Raw genomic sequence first — 14,948 nt, forward strand, 5'->3', positions numbered from 1 at the left:
GCCTCAGTCAAAGCACGGGGTTCAGACGAACGCGGCTGACGAGTACACGCAGAGGAGGAAAGGGAAAAAACATGGCGCTTACGGCACGTACTGTACCGTGTTCTTGTGATGCTGTGAATTCTCGTGCGGCTCACTTCTGACACGTATCAGCGCCGCGCCATCTTTGCTGGCAGCGTCGACGAGGCCTTTTGCCACGAAGACTGGCGCGACATTAAGGAGTGATCCGGATAAATCGTTTCAAGCGCCGTGCGGCAGATCGGCATTTCCAGTCAATCTGTCATGAAAAACGTTTACGGGGAGACGCGTGTCAGCCGGTGCAGATGTCGCACGTTGATGGATCGCCGCCGCGCCAAATGCATCACGCGCAGACACCGAGAGCAAACACATACATACATCACGCCAGGTAGAAGGGACGCGTCAACGGGGACCACGTCAGCTTCACGTCCAGGTGCGGATCACGCGTGAAGCCGACGCGCGCCCACGGGTAACGCGGCAAACCGCAAAAGGGCGCACGCGGTACGTTTTAATGAGCCGAGTGGGTCTCCGTCGCTACAGGGAGGCAGAAAGTCATCAACGGAGTTCAGCCTCTCGCTCTCTGCTCCAGAGACCGGCATTAGTCACACGGCATCACACCTAACTTCCTCCCTCACACATCCGCAGATTCCTGCCTCCCGCTCGCTCGCTCGCGCGCGCTCACACCTTTTGCTCTCTCTCCTCTCGTCGACATCTTTCATTTGTCGTGTGCTGTTCATTCTCTCACCCTCTGTTCAGTGCTTCACCTTGACTTGGATCCCGCCTGCCTTTAGTTCGACTTTTCTCCCCTCTCCGTTTCTTCTGCTCATTACGGAAGCATGACTTTGATAAGAAGCACATGTAGACCTGGGTGTTACATTTCACATTTGACATTGATAAGTAACCAATCAGCTTTACAACAGAGATAATGAACCCATGGCACTTTTTAAAGGGGGATAATTAGTTGAGGTGTAGCACATTGGGGGATGTGAGTAACAAGAAAGTCCAGTAGAACAGGACACAAAATAATGAGAAGGTGCTGGAAAATCAAATCAGAGGGTCCGCGTGTGAAGCGCAGGCCAACTTCCCTCAACCGCTGAGCATATTCTCCCTCCTCCTCCTCCTCCTCCTCCTCCTCCCTGGGTTGCCGTGACCCAGTGTGAGCGAGCTGCGCTGAGTCACATGGAAACAGCGCTGCAGCTCCTAAAACAAGGCCTGGCGCTACATCATCGAGGTCAAAGGTCAAGTTGGAAGCCACACGGCCCTCGTCCATCTGGATATTAAGCTGCTTCTTCCTGGGAAAACAACTTGGTTTAATAAACAGACATCTAGTCCCACATATCTCACAGGGGCACCAGCAAAGATATTTGTTTTTCATTACTGTGTGGGAGCCGTCAAGTCACACTGGCAACTAAATAATGTTATTAATGAAAGCCAAATTGAATTAAAGCGTGGATTTGACCGTGGGTTTTCCTCAATGTCACGGGCTGACATACAGATTCCACCGTCTGCCTCCTACACGCACGCAGACATGACACACAAATAAATCCCCTCGCTGGGAACGACGTCGCTCAATCTCCACAAACAATCAGATAATCCTTAAGGAATCCTTCACTTCTCGCCGTCGCTCTATCGCGAGCGGGGAGAAGGATCGAGCTGGATGGCGGCAGGCGCACACCCACTCTCCACCGCACACAATAACACAATCAATCCACAGTGTTTATCCTAAAATAAGGTATAGCCATCTTAAGCAGCTCAGGTGGCGTCAGAGTTTACCATATAAATGACCTGCCTGCCTGGAAAGATAACATGAACTCTGTTGACTATAAAGTGTGTGTGTGTGTGTGTGTGATGAGCTTCTACGAACACTATCTGCGTGCGTGTGTGAGTGTGTGTGGCCTTTCTGTATCGCTACGTGTGTGCTGCTGCCCGTGTGATTAGCAACGAGAAAGACAAACAATCCTCGCGTCTATTATCGGCTTTGGTCACCGCCACCGTTTCGGGTTGCCAGATCGCTCTCAGCCAACGCCACAGCCTAACCAATTTGCCAAACATAACAGGGCTGGCTGAGAATGAAGTCGACTGGCATCCGGACCCGTTGCCATTTGGCCGCTGGTCCGCGCCTGCTGTCTGTTACAATGTCGCACTGGAAGCCCGTCTAAAAGGGGACTTCAGCGAGACACTTGCACCTGCTTCGACTTGTCGGGCGATGGAGTGCACGGCGCCGGCATTAACCACGCTGAAATTAAAAAAAAAAGGAGGGTGATTGTTTAATATCAGCTTCTCCTCCTCCCGCCTCGCTTCCATTCTATCTCCTCACAGTCCATACCAGCACAATGGCAGACTTAGTATTTTTAGAAACCAGATGCCTCTGGAGGATTCTCATCAAACGCTCTCAGGATGCTGTGAGCCCGTGCACACGCACACACACACCCACCCACACGCGCTATAAGACACAAAAATGTCTCATTTTGCACAAACCGATGCACGCGCTGTTCCCAAGACGGAGTCGCTCCGAGCCGCTGACCTAAACATTCCATTTAACTGAGTAAAGTTAAACAGAAAGCATTTCATACAAGCTGTGCAGCGGGAGTTCAAGATGACAAAACAACTTCAAGTTCAAGTCAACTGTGCTGAGAATTTACTTTAATTGCTGGAAATTCACCAGCACACATTTGCTGGCGCCTCCTCTCCCTCAGACTGGAACTCTGACAAACGTGTATCAGATCTGAATGAGGCTCGCCTGCTGCATCTGATGGCCAAGATTTGTTCTGTTCCGCTGAGCTGTGTCTGAAATCGCCACCGCTCCCGAGTCAGACACTTAAAATGATCATCGGAGAAATCGAAAGAAGCAGCGCATTAATCATTAGCATATGTGATTTATACTCTGTTGCTCCTGCTCTGGTGTGACAAAATAGGAAATTAAAAAATATATATTGGGGGGGGGGGGGTTATTCTTTTGGGATTTTGTGACAACATTGAAGAAAATGCATATTAATCAGTAAACAAAGTTAGTTGCAGCTCTACTCTGTTGTGTTCACCAGCTGTTCACTAACAAGTAGTGCACCGTGTGTTTTAAGAGGTGTTTTGTTGGAAAAAAAGCTTCCTGCTGCATCTGGAAATGCCAGCGGTTAAGAGCTGTGAGACTGAAAGAAAGGAATAGGTTTGTGGGTGGTAAAACCGAAACAATGGCCTCACAGACTTTTAAAGGTAAAGTATAGAGTGCTGCTAACTATAGCGTCATCCTTATTTTCCAAGTGGGAGGCACCCGCTTCGGATGTTATCAGCCATTACGAATGGGCTGATCAGAACTTATCAGCGCATTCGAATGGGCCAGTAGGTGCCTGCTCTGCCTCCTCGCGAACAGCTAACAGCTAGCTAAGTTGCTATGTTAAGCAGCTTTAGAGGTTATTGTGGTTAGGGTTAGGGCTGGATAACGGGTGGGGGGTTCAGGTTACAGTTAGCTAACACAATACCGCTAGCTACTTGCTAAGTTATGCTCGCTAATAAATCAAAATCAAAAACTTCGATCCTCCCGTCGGAACAACAACCGCTCAACGGCGCCCCTACTGACTCTGCTGGTTAAATCATCCGAGCCGTGATCAACCTTACGAATCAATGACGAGGACCTACTGCACCTATTCACCGCTGCCAGCAGGTAGATGGGCAACTGCCGGCCCATACGTATGGGCTGATAACCACTGATAATGACCATTGAATGGCGTGATAACGTCCGAAGCCGCTCGTGGGAGGAGTCAGGTTCAGTCACAAAAAAAGATAAAAGGCAACGCACTGGCCTAGAGACTCCATCTATACCTTCTTTTCCCAGAAGGAAATCCAGGAAGTGGTAGGTGTAGGCCACGCCCACTTTGGTCTCCACCTGAGGCCGTCGGAGGGTGGAGTAGATGTTACCAGGGCTTCGTCTCTCTTCTGCCTTTCGCAACTTGGGGAGCCTGCAGCCCATATCTCTGTCAGGAGAGGAGCCTAAAACATAAGAAATAATAATAATAAACATTTAATACCGGGAAGAAAGAGTGAAGCAGAGTTCCCCATGTCTTCAATTTATTTGTGGCAGCTTGCCACAGTTTGACCACCAGAAATCATATTTCACTGTGGAACTCAGCGGCACATTAATCAGCTCAGCATCTCTCACTCGCTCGCTTTTAGTGTTTTGGGCGTAATCTCGTACACTCCATTAGCAGCCGCGGTTCCTAAGTGTGCTAGAAGGTCTCTCTCTTTCTCCCTCTCTCTCCTGTGTGCACCTGTCGGCACCGTCGCAAAGAGTCCAGTCCCGTAAAAATCACGTCCTAAGTTGTGTGCAAACATACTGGGAGTGCGGCTTGGTGCACAGCTACTGTGTCTAACTCTGCAGGAATCACAGGAGGCGAGTGGCAAAAACTCGTCTTGAGTTTTTGCCACTAAATATATAGAAGAAAATAGTACCTACACACACACACACCCTAAATGCGGTTTCTCACGTGCGAGCTGAGCTCATGATGCATGAAATACAATAGTGTGCGTCTCTATCTCCCGGTCTGTATCGCTCACATGCCCACACGCACACAATGCTGAAATATGGGAGTGTCAACCATTACCTGCTTGCTGGGCTGTGATATGGGCATCTCCTAATCAAATAGGGCTGATTGGAAGCGACATGTTTGATCAGAACGAATTAAAGCAGAAATGAGACCGATTTCCTGCCCTGTCAAGCAGAGCAACATGAAACTAGATAGAGGAGAGGAGGGGAGATGAGATGAGGGGAGCGGAGAGGACGGTGAACATGTTCTGGTGAGTCATTTACATGTTGATCCGGTACTTTTGAAGCAACAAAACTAAAATCTGTCTTATTTTAAGTCTTTTTCACCTTGTTTCAAGACCCGCAAGATGAGATTTTGATTTTTTTTTTAAATACTTCTTTCTTAAATTAGATCATTTACATATAAACACTGAAAATCTGCATAAAAAGACAGGCTTCTGAAGCTGACAATCGGGTGGGGGTGTATAATTAGATGACAAAATATGGGTAAAGGAGATGAGATGGAAGGTGTGGTCAATTATCATCACGTTAATTTGATGTGACAACGTCCGTGCCCGGAGCATCGCCATGGTTACGCCCAGTGTGCCCCGTAAAAGGGCGACCGGGGGAGGGCGGTGGGGTGGGGGGGTTGCACCTCTGCAGGTTCATATCTGTGCCTCTGCATCTGTTTGGAGCATGGAGAATGACACAGTCACTCCCATCGGGCCAAGTGCACGGACGTTAACTCGGCTAACGATCCTAACAGGCTGCATTAAGCCTAGTGTGTGTGTGTGTGTGTGTGTGTGTGTGTAAGGTGACTTTCAGACTATAGTGTGCACATACTCAGTTTTTACAGTGAGGATGAAGGGTTGATGCTTTGTCTCCTCTTCCTCCTCCTACTGTATCCTCTCACAGCTCCCACTACTTCATCCTCAGCCTGGTCTTGTTTATCATTTGTAAAACTCTCTCTCCCATGTCTTAATCACTCCCATTCTCTTTGGCGTCTTCTGTGCTCCAGTCTGCCTTGATTAGGACAAACTCCCTGCTTTCTCCTGCTACAGTAGCCTTGATTAGTCTTACAATAAACTTCCTTACAAGCTACAATCACTTCTAACTCTGTCCTGCTCGTTATCACTTCATCTGACTTTTGCCTTCACGCTGTTCTTCCACTTTTTTTTTGTTTTTTACTCCGTCAACTTTCCTCCAATCTCAGGTAAAAGTCTAAATGAGCAAAGAAAAAAAGAAAAAAAAAGATGCCTGGATTAAAACGTCTGTTGCATGTTCATGTAAATCGCATTCTGCGTTAGAGTTGAGCATCAGCACTCTGACACCCGTAGCACCAGACGCAGCATTTTGAACTATGTGCTGATAATGAGCCAGATGGTCTCGCGCCCATTCAGCCTGTACACGTCCATGACTCCTAAAGAGAATGTTCAGACACTTTGCCTCAGTCCATCCCAGAGGCTCAGACATTTATGGCTCTTGTTTATCTGAATACAATCCTTTTTTTTTTACTTCTGGCAGCCGTTTCTAGCCTCCATCCATTCTGCCTTTCTGTCTGGTGGCCCGGCGAGTTACTGCCGCACAAGTGCTCCCCTGCTGAGACTGTTAAGTCCTATAAAATGATTCCAATGTCTCCAGACAGACAGCTAAGTGCGACCTGGGTTATGACTAGAGCGTGTAGATCCACTTCCAAGCTTTCTCCCTGCAGGGCTGTACTTTCAAGCACACTGTCTGCTGGGGGACAAAGCCAGGTTAATGTGATGATGCTTAGCGGGCTTCGTGTCTGTCTGGTTTAGGGTGGAAAAGAAAGTAGGCCGGAGGGTGAAGCACACAAATAGAGAAGAATGTGGTCAGAATATGTTAATCATGACTTTCCAGTGACCGGGTTATGAGGAGAAGCACGGGAGACAGGAACATCCATGGAGAATGATTTGCATGAAGTTCCATAGATCCACTTCCTCCCTCTCCTGCCCTCTGTCTTGGCTCCAGTGTTCTTTAATAATACAATATCTAACCTATTCCCATGCAAATGACCTCCATTTTCAAAGTAATCACGTGCAATCATAGTCTTTATTCGATGCATAATGCATTAGGCAGAACTAAAAAGTCATAACAATTTGCAATAATTCGCTTACGATTTTGCTCGTGACAATTGGGTTTTACTGCTGTCAATAAAACGTGATTGGTTCTGGTCTTTTCAAGTAGCCTACAGCTCATCGGTTTGATCCAACACCTCATCATCCATTTCATTGCACGCTGACAGTAAAAACAAAGGGCCCGCTTTGACAGATGAACTCCTGTCTGGAACCGATCTGAATAATTGAACTTCGAATGAGGGGGAGACAAAAAAAACAAGGTTGCAGTTGCCGAGAAACTCCAGTTCCTCGACACTCGAGGCCTTTTGCTACATACGAGGCCCTTTTCTGTACATGCCGACTTCAAACGGGAGATCTCACTCGCTCTCACACATACTCACAGGCAGAAAACGGCCTTGACAGCAAAAAAACACCCATTAAACTGGCAGAGATAGGAGCAAGAGACGGATAAAAGAAGCAAAAAAAGAAAAAAAAAAGAGGGGTGAGATAGAATGAGGCGCAGAGGGAGACAGACAGACGGGGACTAGCAGAGAGCACAGAGCAGCTTCTCATTAGAGAATCTCATGTAACGGAGAGTTTTGAAATGACAGCGGATTTACGCGAGAGCATAATCCGCCTGTGCTCTGCCGCTGCTCCGCTACCACCCGCGCCGCTCACAGGAGGACGCCCGCTTCCTAAGAAGCAGCGTTCATTCACAGCTGTGGGAGAGCGACGAGCTCGGCAGAATTCACAGTAAATATAGATAGAAACACCGGGGAGGTGTTCAATTCTAGTGGTTTGTTACTACTTACGGTTTGGTTCATCCTACTGTATATTACTTTGTCATTGCGTACAAAATTGTGTTACAGTACATAGTATAATATAAGCTGCAACCCATCATCACCTCATACTTGAAGATGAAGAATCTGTCTCTGAATCTGAATCAGTGCAAGCGACGTGATTAAATTATTGTTTTGGTGTCTGACTATTATTTTATCTCAACTAAACTTGAACTAGTTAAGTTGCCTGAGAGTTAAACTGCAACTTCGACCACAAACATGAACAGCAGACCAACAGTGTTGGCCCGTCTGAAGTTGGGGGGGCTGGGCAGGATTGTACAGTATCCGCTCCAACTACAGTATAACTGGCTAATGGCACCTGGGGTAAAGTGTTTGCTGTTGCTGCATGGAATATATTGCACCTGTGTGTTGTGTTCATGTCTGCACCTGATGCACTAAACTGATTCATAGCAAGTACGGGCACATAAAAGTGTCACTTCTGGCTTTCAGGCTCCTATATTATCACACGTGCGTCTCTGTTTGGACAAAGGAAGGTATTACAGCTGCTTTATAAGTGTGTGATGTTATATGAAATCACATGCTTGTGTGACAAAGATTCTACACGTGTGTACATGAAAACCCTTGCATTGTTATAAGATCCTTATTAGTAATTTGTGTTTGTGTCCAACCACGTTTCTGAATTGGAGGTGACAGACAGACTCCTAGGGAGTGGTCTTCCCTCCCGCTGGCTTGGAGTTCCACTCAGTGTCTACCCGGAGATGAGGCGACTTGATGAGCAGGAAAAAAAACAAACAAGGAGCAGAATGAGAAGAAAGACAGAAGGAAGGGCCAATGGAGACAGACAGCGGAGATGAAAAAAGACAGACAGCGTGAGCTACTGGGAGCATGTCAGGTTGCCTGGATGAAGGCGTGATTTCCCCCCAGGCAACAAAGTAGTCACCTCAAAAGGTGTTTTAATGAAGCTGCAGGGAGGATGAAAACAAATTATGACATTGATGTATTGGTCTGTTGAGCAGCTCATGCACAAGCCGTTATGCTTTGAAAAGAACAGTTTATGAACAAAGGACAGCTGTTTAGACTGGGGCACCGATGCAGCAGACACTTGAGGTGTGCGCTGTACAGATAATTCTAAAAATAATAGGTTCCGTTTCCATGCTGTAACAATCACTAATGAATTCCAGCCCGCTGTTTATGAGACCCACGTGATGAAACGGACGCCATTCAAATAGTTGCTCTAACTGTATGGTGAGCAGCCGCACGGGTCCGTGTAACTAACTGATGCCCGCGCACGTCGTGGGAGCAATCTAGCTTGAAATTGCATGTTTCTGGTTTTCCTTTAACCTCGCGCTGCCTCCGCGCGCGCTCACAACACGTGGCCCGCTGACGCCGCCCGTTAACGGCGGCGGTTTGGTGAACGGGAAATGATACATGACAGGTCGCTTACGCACCGAATCTGTCACGTTCTGACACGCACACGCACACACAGCCATCTGCGCTCCGCACATTGACTCCGTCACGCATATCTTGAGTTCACTTCAACCTGTGACAGCGAGCAGAGGGCTTATTCATTTCGTTCCGCCACGAGCACGAGTGGCACAAAGCATCACATACATCAAATAAGTGGATGAATGTCTAAATGTGACTTCTCGTTCTGAAATGAATACAAAAACTTCACGGTCCCTTAGTTCTGGGAGGTTTCCGGAACCAGGCTATCGAGCGGTTCTCATTTTTCCCTAAAAAGTCTCACTCTCATACTCAAGAAAACAAGACACAAAATTGATATATGGAGCTACTGCGTTTAGCTTCGGTAACTGGTTTTAGCAGCAGGCAAACCATTAATTGTCAACAACAAGATGTGAAAACTCTTAGGAAGCAAGCGGCCACGCTAAAGAGTTAAACTCACCAATACTGGTTCCCACGAAGCGCGAAGTGTGTGCGGACCGACGCGCGTCCTCACGCCGGAGTCGGTGGATGCGCGTCCGTCGCGTCTCCCTCGCCGATGTCTCGAGGAATTACGCACGCGAGTCTGACGCTGCGATCCAACGGGGAGAGAAACGCGAAAGCCTCTCGAATGCTGCTCCAATTCACGGGGAACTGATGACAAACACCCTGTCTACTTCACCGTCTGTCGCCGGCGCGCGTGAAAGGTGGTGAGAGAGATGCTTTACGCGCATGTTATCTCCTCCCTGTCGTTCGTCATTCGCTGCGCTCCACGTTGGATCATCTACAGTACAACTCTTTGGAAAAATGGAATTATTATTAAAGACTTTACAGTAACACAAATGCCATTTACAGAAGGGCAGCAAACGCATCTTTGGATCTACATATCAATTAGAGTAACATGGAGATTGTATTGTTTGTAAATGTTTTGGGCCCTGTGTTAAGTTTTTGCTTCAGTTCCTCAGGTATGCTGGACGTGTTTGTTTTTCAAGGGTTTCCTTTAAAATATTCATATTTCATAAGAAGCTATCCAGACTTATCCATAATTCACAATCGTCTGACTGGGGGGTAGGGTGGGTGCGGCTGCTGCTGCAGTCACAGGCTGCATATGGCACTCTGGGGAGCCCAGTCACACCACTAGACTGTGACCAAAACAAAACGCTCTGTGACCAAGAGATGATGGGCTTGTTGCCAGGGAAGACAGGCAATCCAACCCTGACCGAAACCCAGCAGCCGGCTGACAGGGTTGCGGAGGCTGGAAGCTACAGCAGGAGATGCACTGCAGCCTGAGCTCCATGCACCAACATTATCCACTGAATTTAAAATGAATATAAAAAATATTGCCCAAAATGACAAATACAACACGCCCAAGCAAATAACACACTTCAACATTTATTTTTCAGAAGTACCCAAACCCTGCAAAACCTCAACATTAATAACCAAACTTCAGTGTAGTGCCTACGCTGTCTGAACAAGCATTAGATTTGTATGAGATGTACACAGAAGACCGTGAGGTCAATCCTGATGTACACAAAACCTATTTGAGCAAAAACAAATGCTGACGTACACTAAAGGTGAAAAAAGTCAAAAAGATACATTAAGTGCACCTTCTGAAAAAAACAAGTGTAAAATGCTGTGCTCCGTAAAATAAAAACAAAAAATTACCAGTGAAGTTCCACGCCAGCATAAAGTGAACTACAGTACATACAGTGAACATTTTGCCCAAACAAATCAAACAGAACATCTTACTTTACAGTATATTAAATTGTTTTTTGTTTGTAGTGGTTTAAAATCCCCATTTTTTCACTTTTCATTTAGATGAAAGATGGGCAATGAGAAATAAAATGGGTGCTGTGATTATCTTTAGCGTGAACCTCTGGAATCACAAGAGGGAAACATCAGAGCCCCACAATAGCGTGTGGTGTTTGACCACAAAAGGGCATCAGTGACAGAGCTGCTGCAACATCAGAGAGATGTCTTTTGTTTCCAATGTCAATCTAGATATAATTTAAAAAAAAAACTGAGCACTAAATAGATGTGAGTGCTTGGATTTGAGTGCCCACACGCAGAATTACCGAAGACTCGTAATTAGGAGAGGGATTAGGTTTGAACTGGAGCTGAAGCTTACTCCAATCCTCAAATAAACAGATTGCTATCAAGACATTGATACAGTAATAATATATATATATATATATACACATTGTATGTACAGAAGCCCCTGGACAGGCTAGAATACCCAACTAAACAAACACTTAAAATAAGTCCAAAATAAATACTTAAACATAAAATAGGGACAAAGGGAAGGCTTAAAAATCTTTTTCAACCTTTGGGGAATTAATTACACACACACACAAAAGTGAGCCCATATATCAGCTTGTATAGTGAGGGTGCTCTGATCTTATGCAATTATTACTGTGATTCATGTGGGTTAAAAGCAGATGACCACAGCTGAACCTGACCAATTGTGGTCAAAGGTCACTGTGATGCAACTAGTATAGTTCAAGTGGAGAACTACTGCAGTCTGGTGTTAAAATGGGTCTCACAAAAGGTGAGGCAAGGGAAGGGAGTGTACACTGAAAACGGTCTGAGAAGTTGGGTGGCTTATAGTGGTCTAGCTGCATTTTGACGGGCCGTAGCTTGTACCTGAGGGGGCAGGAAACAGCAAATCAAGATTAAATGCTTTCTTATTCAAATAGTGGCAGTCCTTGATCCCAAACTCATGTAAAGCCCATCTACCACTTTCCTGGGATTTATCACTCTTTGTGGTTGGGAGCAGTACTTTACCTGGCAGAAGGCTTGGAATGTGTAGACTACAGCACAGTTAGCATAGTCTGGACTCCGCAGTCCACATAGCTCTGGAAACAGAATTTAAATTTACACAAAATCCTGGCTGAGACGAAACAGAGACATAAGATGTAATCAAATAACATAAAACACACTCTCAAGAATACAGTCATGAGCACAAAAGCAACATGTTACAGTGAGACAAATTGACTGAATCAGATCATTTTTTCGGTGTCAATATTGGTCAGACAACACCATCTACTGGCAAATGTGGGAACTGCAGACTGTCAACATCTTAATATTCCTATGTGAAAATAACAGTAATAATTGATTACATTATTAATTTACAAAACAATGGCCAAGAAACCCATGTAAATAAAATGCTTCCAGATCAATGTCGTTCCATGTAATACAAAATGACTTGTTTTTTCAAAAACCTAATGTGTGTAGTGAAATCTATTCCTATTCACTGAATGAGCCGGTCACCTGAGGTCGTGTCCTGTGGTCCATCATCCAGTGAGGTGGAGTGTACTGTGTGTGGGGGGAGAGTGGTCAGTGGTCAAAGAGTAGAAACCCAGACTCACCACTTGGCTCAGTTTAAGTTGAACGTTTTATTCGACACTAATGTTCCTACAGGACTCTGTACTAAGGTGCTGTAGAAGTGTGTGTTTGCAGGTGTGAACACATGTGGCATACCTGGTACGCATAGCCATTCTGTGCATAGTTCATTGGCATCTGTGGAATCATGACCCCTCCAAAGTTGGGATATGGCTGCAAGAAGAGCGAGCAAAAACACATTAAAAAAGATCTGTGTATTACACAGGACTTAGATCATGTAAATTAATACATGGTGAAAACACAGAAGTAAACAATTAGAAATAAAACTATTATTAAAAATATTATTATATTAAAATGAATTTCTCATACATTACCTGATTGTATGGGTTGCCTCCACTGAGGATGGGTGAATGTTGTGTCATCCCCCCTCCCATGGGTGAGCAGCAAGAGCAGTAAAAGTACTGAGGGGCACTCATCCAAGGGGCTGGGCCAATGAAACGGGATGGCATGGAGCCTGGACAGAGACAAGGCGAAAAGAAAAATCACACAGCAGTATGTTATAAGTGTATGTTGAGTGATATACCATCTTTAAATGTTTGAAAATATATCAGAACACATACGAGCGCTCCTCTCTTTCATGATAGCTGGACCCAGCTTGAGTTTTCGGCCCTTAAAAATGATCTGTTGCTGTCGCGAAACATATACGTGACCAAAGTAAAACTACCTTGAATCGCAAATTAAATATGCAAAATGAAAATGGATATATAATTACCTCGGTGATTGACTGAATGTTGACATCTTCGCTAAAGTATACGAACCCATACCTAGGAAAGCAAAATAATTAAATGAGAAAAACAAATCAATACGTAAGACACACACCAAAAAAATCTACTTTGGAATTAAGATAATGAATATTGATAAAATAGATAAAGGCATAGACAAAAAAAACTGGAACAGGAAACACTTCAGATTTGAAAGAAGAAGAAGAATTCAACTAAAAGCAAAAATATTCTAGTGTTACACAGAAGTGGGGCGCATGTTACTTGTTTCCTGTTCTATAAAAAAATGCTTTTAACGTTTAACATCATAGTAAAAACATTAACACTACAATATCAAAAATTGAATAACAGTAGAAAAATAATATTGAAGGGTTCACTTACAACTGGGCACCTTTAGACAGCAAAACTTACCCTTTGCAGATTCCTCCACGGTACGTGATTATTTTTACTTCTTTAACTGTTCCATATCTTGCAAAAAAGTCCCGCATTTCATTTTCATCCACCTGAAGGTGTAAATTATTTTTCTTAAAAAAATATATGTATTGGAGGTGTTACACTTTAACATTTGCCCTCTATTTGGAGAAGTGGAAGAAATACAAATACCCATGTGCATACAATACAGTCAAAGGCAACTACCAAGCAAAGATGAAAGATCATCTGGCAAAGAAATCTAAACATCTGTCTCTAACCTGCATAGTTCAAAAATGCGTATGCATTGATTAACAAGACTGCAATAAATTGATAGAATTTTTTTATTTTAAACGATGATTACGTAAATGAAGGATACCTTCATATCAATCCCACCAACAAAGAGGGCGTTGGGAGTCAGTTTGCCTTCAGGTAGAATGTATCCATTTGACAACTTCAGGGAGGGTGAAAGCTGGCTGCTGCTCCGAGGCTTGTGGACATCCTTGAAAAAAAATGATTGAATAGAATGACAAAAAATGCACGGTACCTAAAGCGAACAGTAAAACTATTTAGACTTAATTAACTGAGGTTGCGATTTTCTGCGAATCGATTAATCGAACTTGACTAAACTTGACATCCGGTGACTGTGACGAACGTTAAATTGAAATGGTACTCGACGTTTTCCACGGTTTTGGCTAAATATGCAAAAACGTAAGCAACAAAAACGATAAAATCTGAGCGCTGCACATCGGTGGTGAGTTATCATCGGTGTTGGATAGTTAGTTGTTACATGTGTTATAACAATTTTAGCTTAATAGTGTCAACCAAAGCAAACATTAGCTACTTTACGCTAGTGCGCCTTTTCAGTGCTAGAGGTGAAGGTCGCTAATTATCTAATGTTAGCTTAGCATAGTTAGCGCATACGCTTATCAGACTCAGAAACTTTTTAACTAAACAAACCGGCCATGCAGTCAAACCTGTAACTAAAATTATGCTGTCGTACACGAGGGCTGCGTACTTTACCAACTTACCATATCTAAAATAAATGTTAAAACTAATAAGTTAGCTGGACAAACTCAAAGAAAGCGCCACGATTTTCTGCCCGACAACAGTCACTACCTATTCGCAAACCACGCCCACTTTTCATCGTCCAATTACATTTAGACATGAACGTTCTATTAAGTCTTACCAACGTCTGTTTTTGATCTTGGCGGTAACATCCTAACGTTCGTTAAAAAAGTGCTCCTGCTTCTTTGTGGAGTTTCACGACAGCCGGCATCCAAGTGCTCCTGCTAAACTGCTTTATGTATCTCTAGAAATATATTTTACGAATAATTTTAGTCATTAATAATCTTTAGTCATTCATCTTAGATGGATACTTGATATTTGTATGCCAGTGTGCCCTGAGAATCAGACCCAAATTTTATTGTACATCCTGTCTTACGTTCTAATTCACGCTATTTATCTTTATATTATTTTGTCTTTTATCATTTATTATTGTTTTAAAGATATATGCCAATAAATATACAGCTGAATGCAAGCCATCATCCAGTCTTCAAATTATACTCGTATT

General features: G+C 44.3%; 2 protein-coding genes across 3 annotated transcripts in view; both read right to left on the reverse strand.

Moving 5' to 3' along the window:
- rftn1a (raftlin, lipid raft linker 1a) overlaps window positions 1-9,570 on the reverse strand; it is a 19,221-nt gene extending 9,651 nt beyond the window's left edge. Inside the window, exons 1-2 of the mRNA XM_029167182.3 lie at window positions 9,310-9,570; window positions 3,829-3,996 (exon numbers count right to left, since the gene is read on the reverse strand). Of these exons, the coding sequence (XP_029023015.1) occupies window positions 3,829-3,976 (148 nt within the window). The 5' untranslated portion in view covers window positions 3,977-3,996; window positions 9,310-9,570. The remainder of the gene's footprint in view (window positions 1-3,828; window positions 3,997-9,309) is intronic.
- A 655-nt stretch (window positions 9,571-10,225) lies between these two features.
- dazl (deleted in azoospermia-like) lies at window positions 10,226-14,560 on the reverse strand. Of its 2 annotated transcripts, XM_029167326.2 has the most exons (10): window positions 14,407-14,560; window positions 13,755-13,877; window positions 13,379-13,470; window positions 12,961-13,012; window positions 12,809-12,875; window positions 12,563-12,702; window positions 12,327-12,401; window positions 12,117-12,161; window positions 11,631-11,701; window positions 10,226-11,489 (listed from the first exon to the last, which is right to left on the reverse strand). In XM_029167326.2, exons 1-9 carry the CDS (start codon window positions 14,407-14,409, stop codon window positions 11,657-11,659), a joined length of 642 nt encoding a protein of 213 aa, XP_029023159.1. In that variant the 5' UTR covers window positions 14,410-14,560; the 3' UTR covers window positions 10,226-11,489; window positions 11,631-11,656. The 2 variants fall into 2 exon arrangements, with proteins under 2 accessions (XP_029023159.1, XP_029023160.1); XM_029167327.2 differs by lacking the exon at window positions 12,117-12,161.
- Window positions 14,561-14,948: the final 388 nt, after the last annotated feature.

This window comes from Betta splendens, chromosome 11 (genome assembly GCF_900634795.4).
Source record: "Betta splendens chromosome 11, fBetSpl5.4, whole genome shotgun sequence".
Taxonomy (NCBI): domain Eukaryota; kingdom Metazoa; phylum Chordata; class Actinopteri; order Anabantiformes; family Osphronemidae; genus Betta; species Betta splendens.

Coding starts and splice junctions, on each gene's coding strand:
- dazl (XM_029167326.2), bottom strand. Junction 12,876..12,960: donor ACATTCAGTCAATCACCGAG/GTAATTATATAT, acceptor GTTTCGCGACAG/CAACAGATCATTTTTAAGGG. Junction 12,402..12,562: donor GAGGCAACCCATACAATCAG/GTAATGTATGAG, acceptor CTCTTCTTGCAG/CCATATCCCAACTTTGGAGG.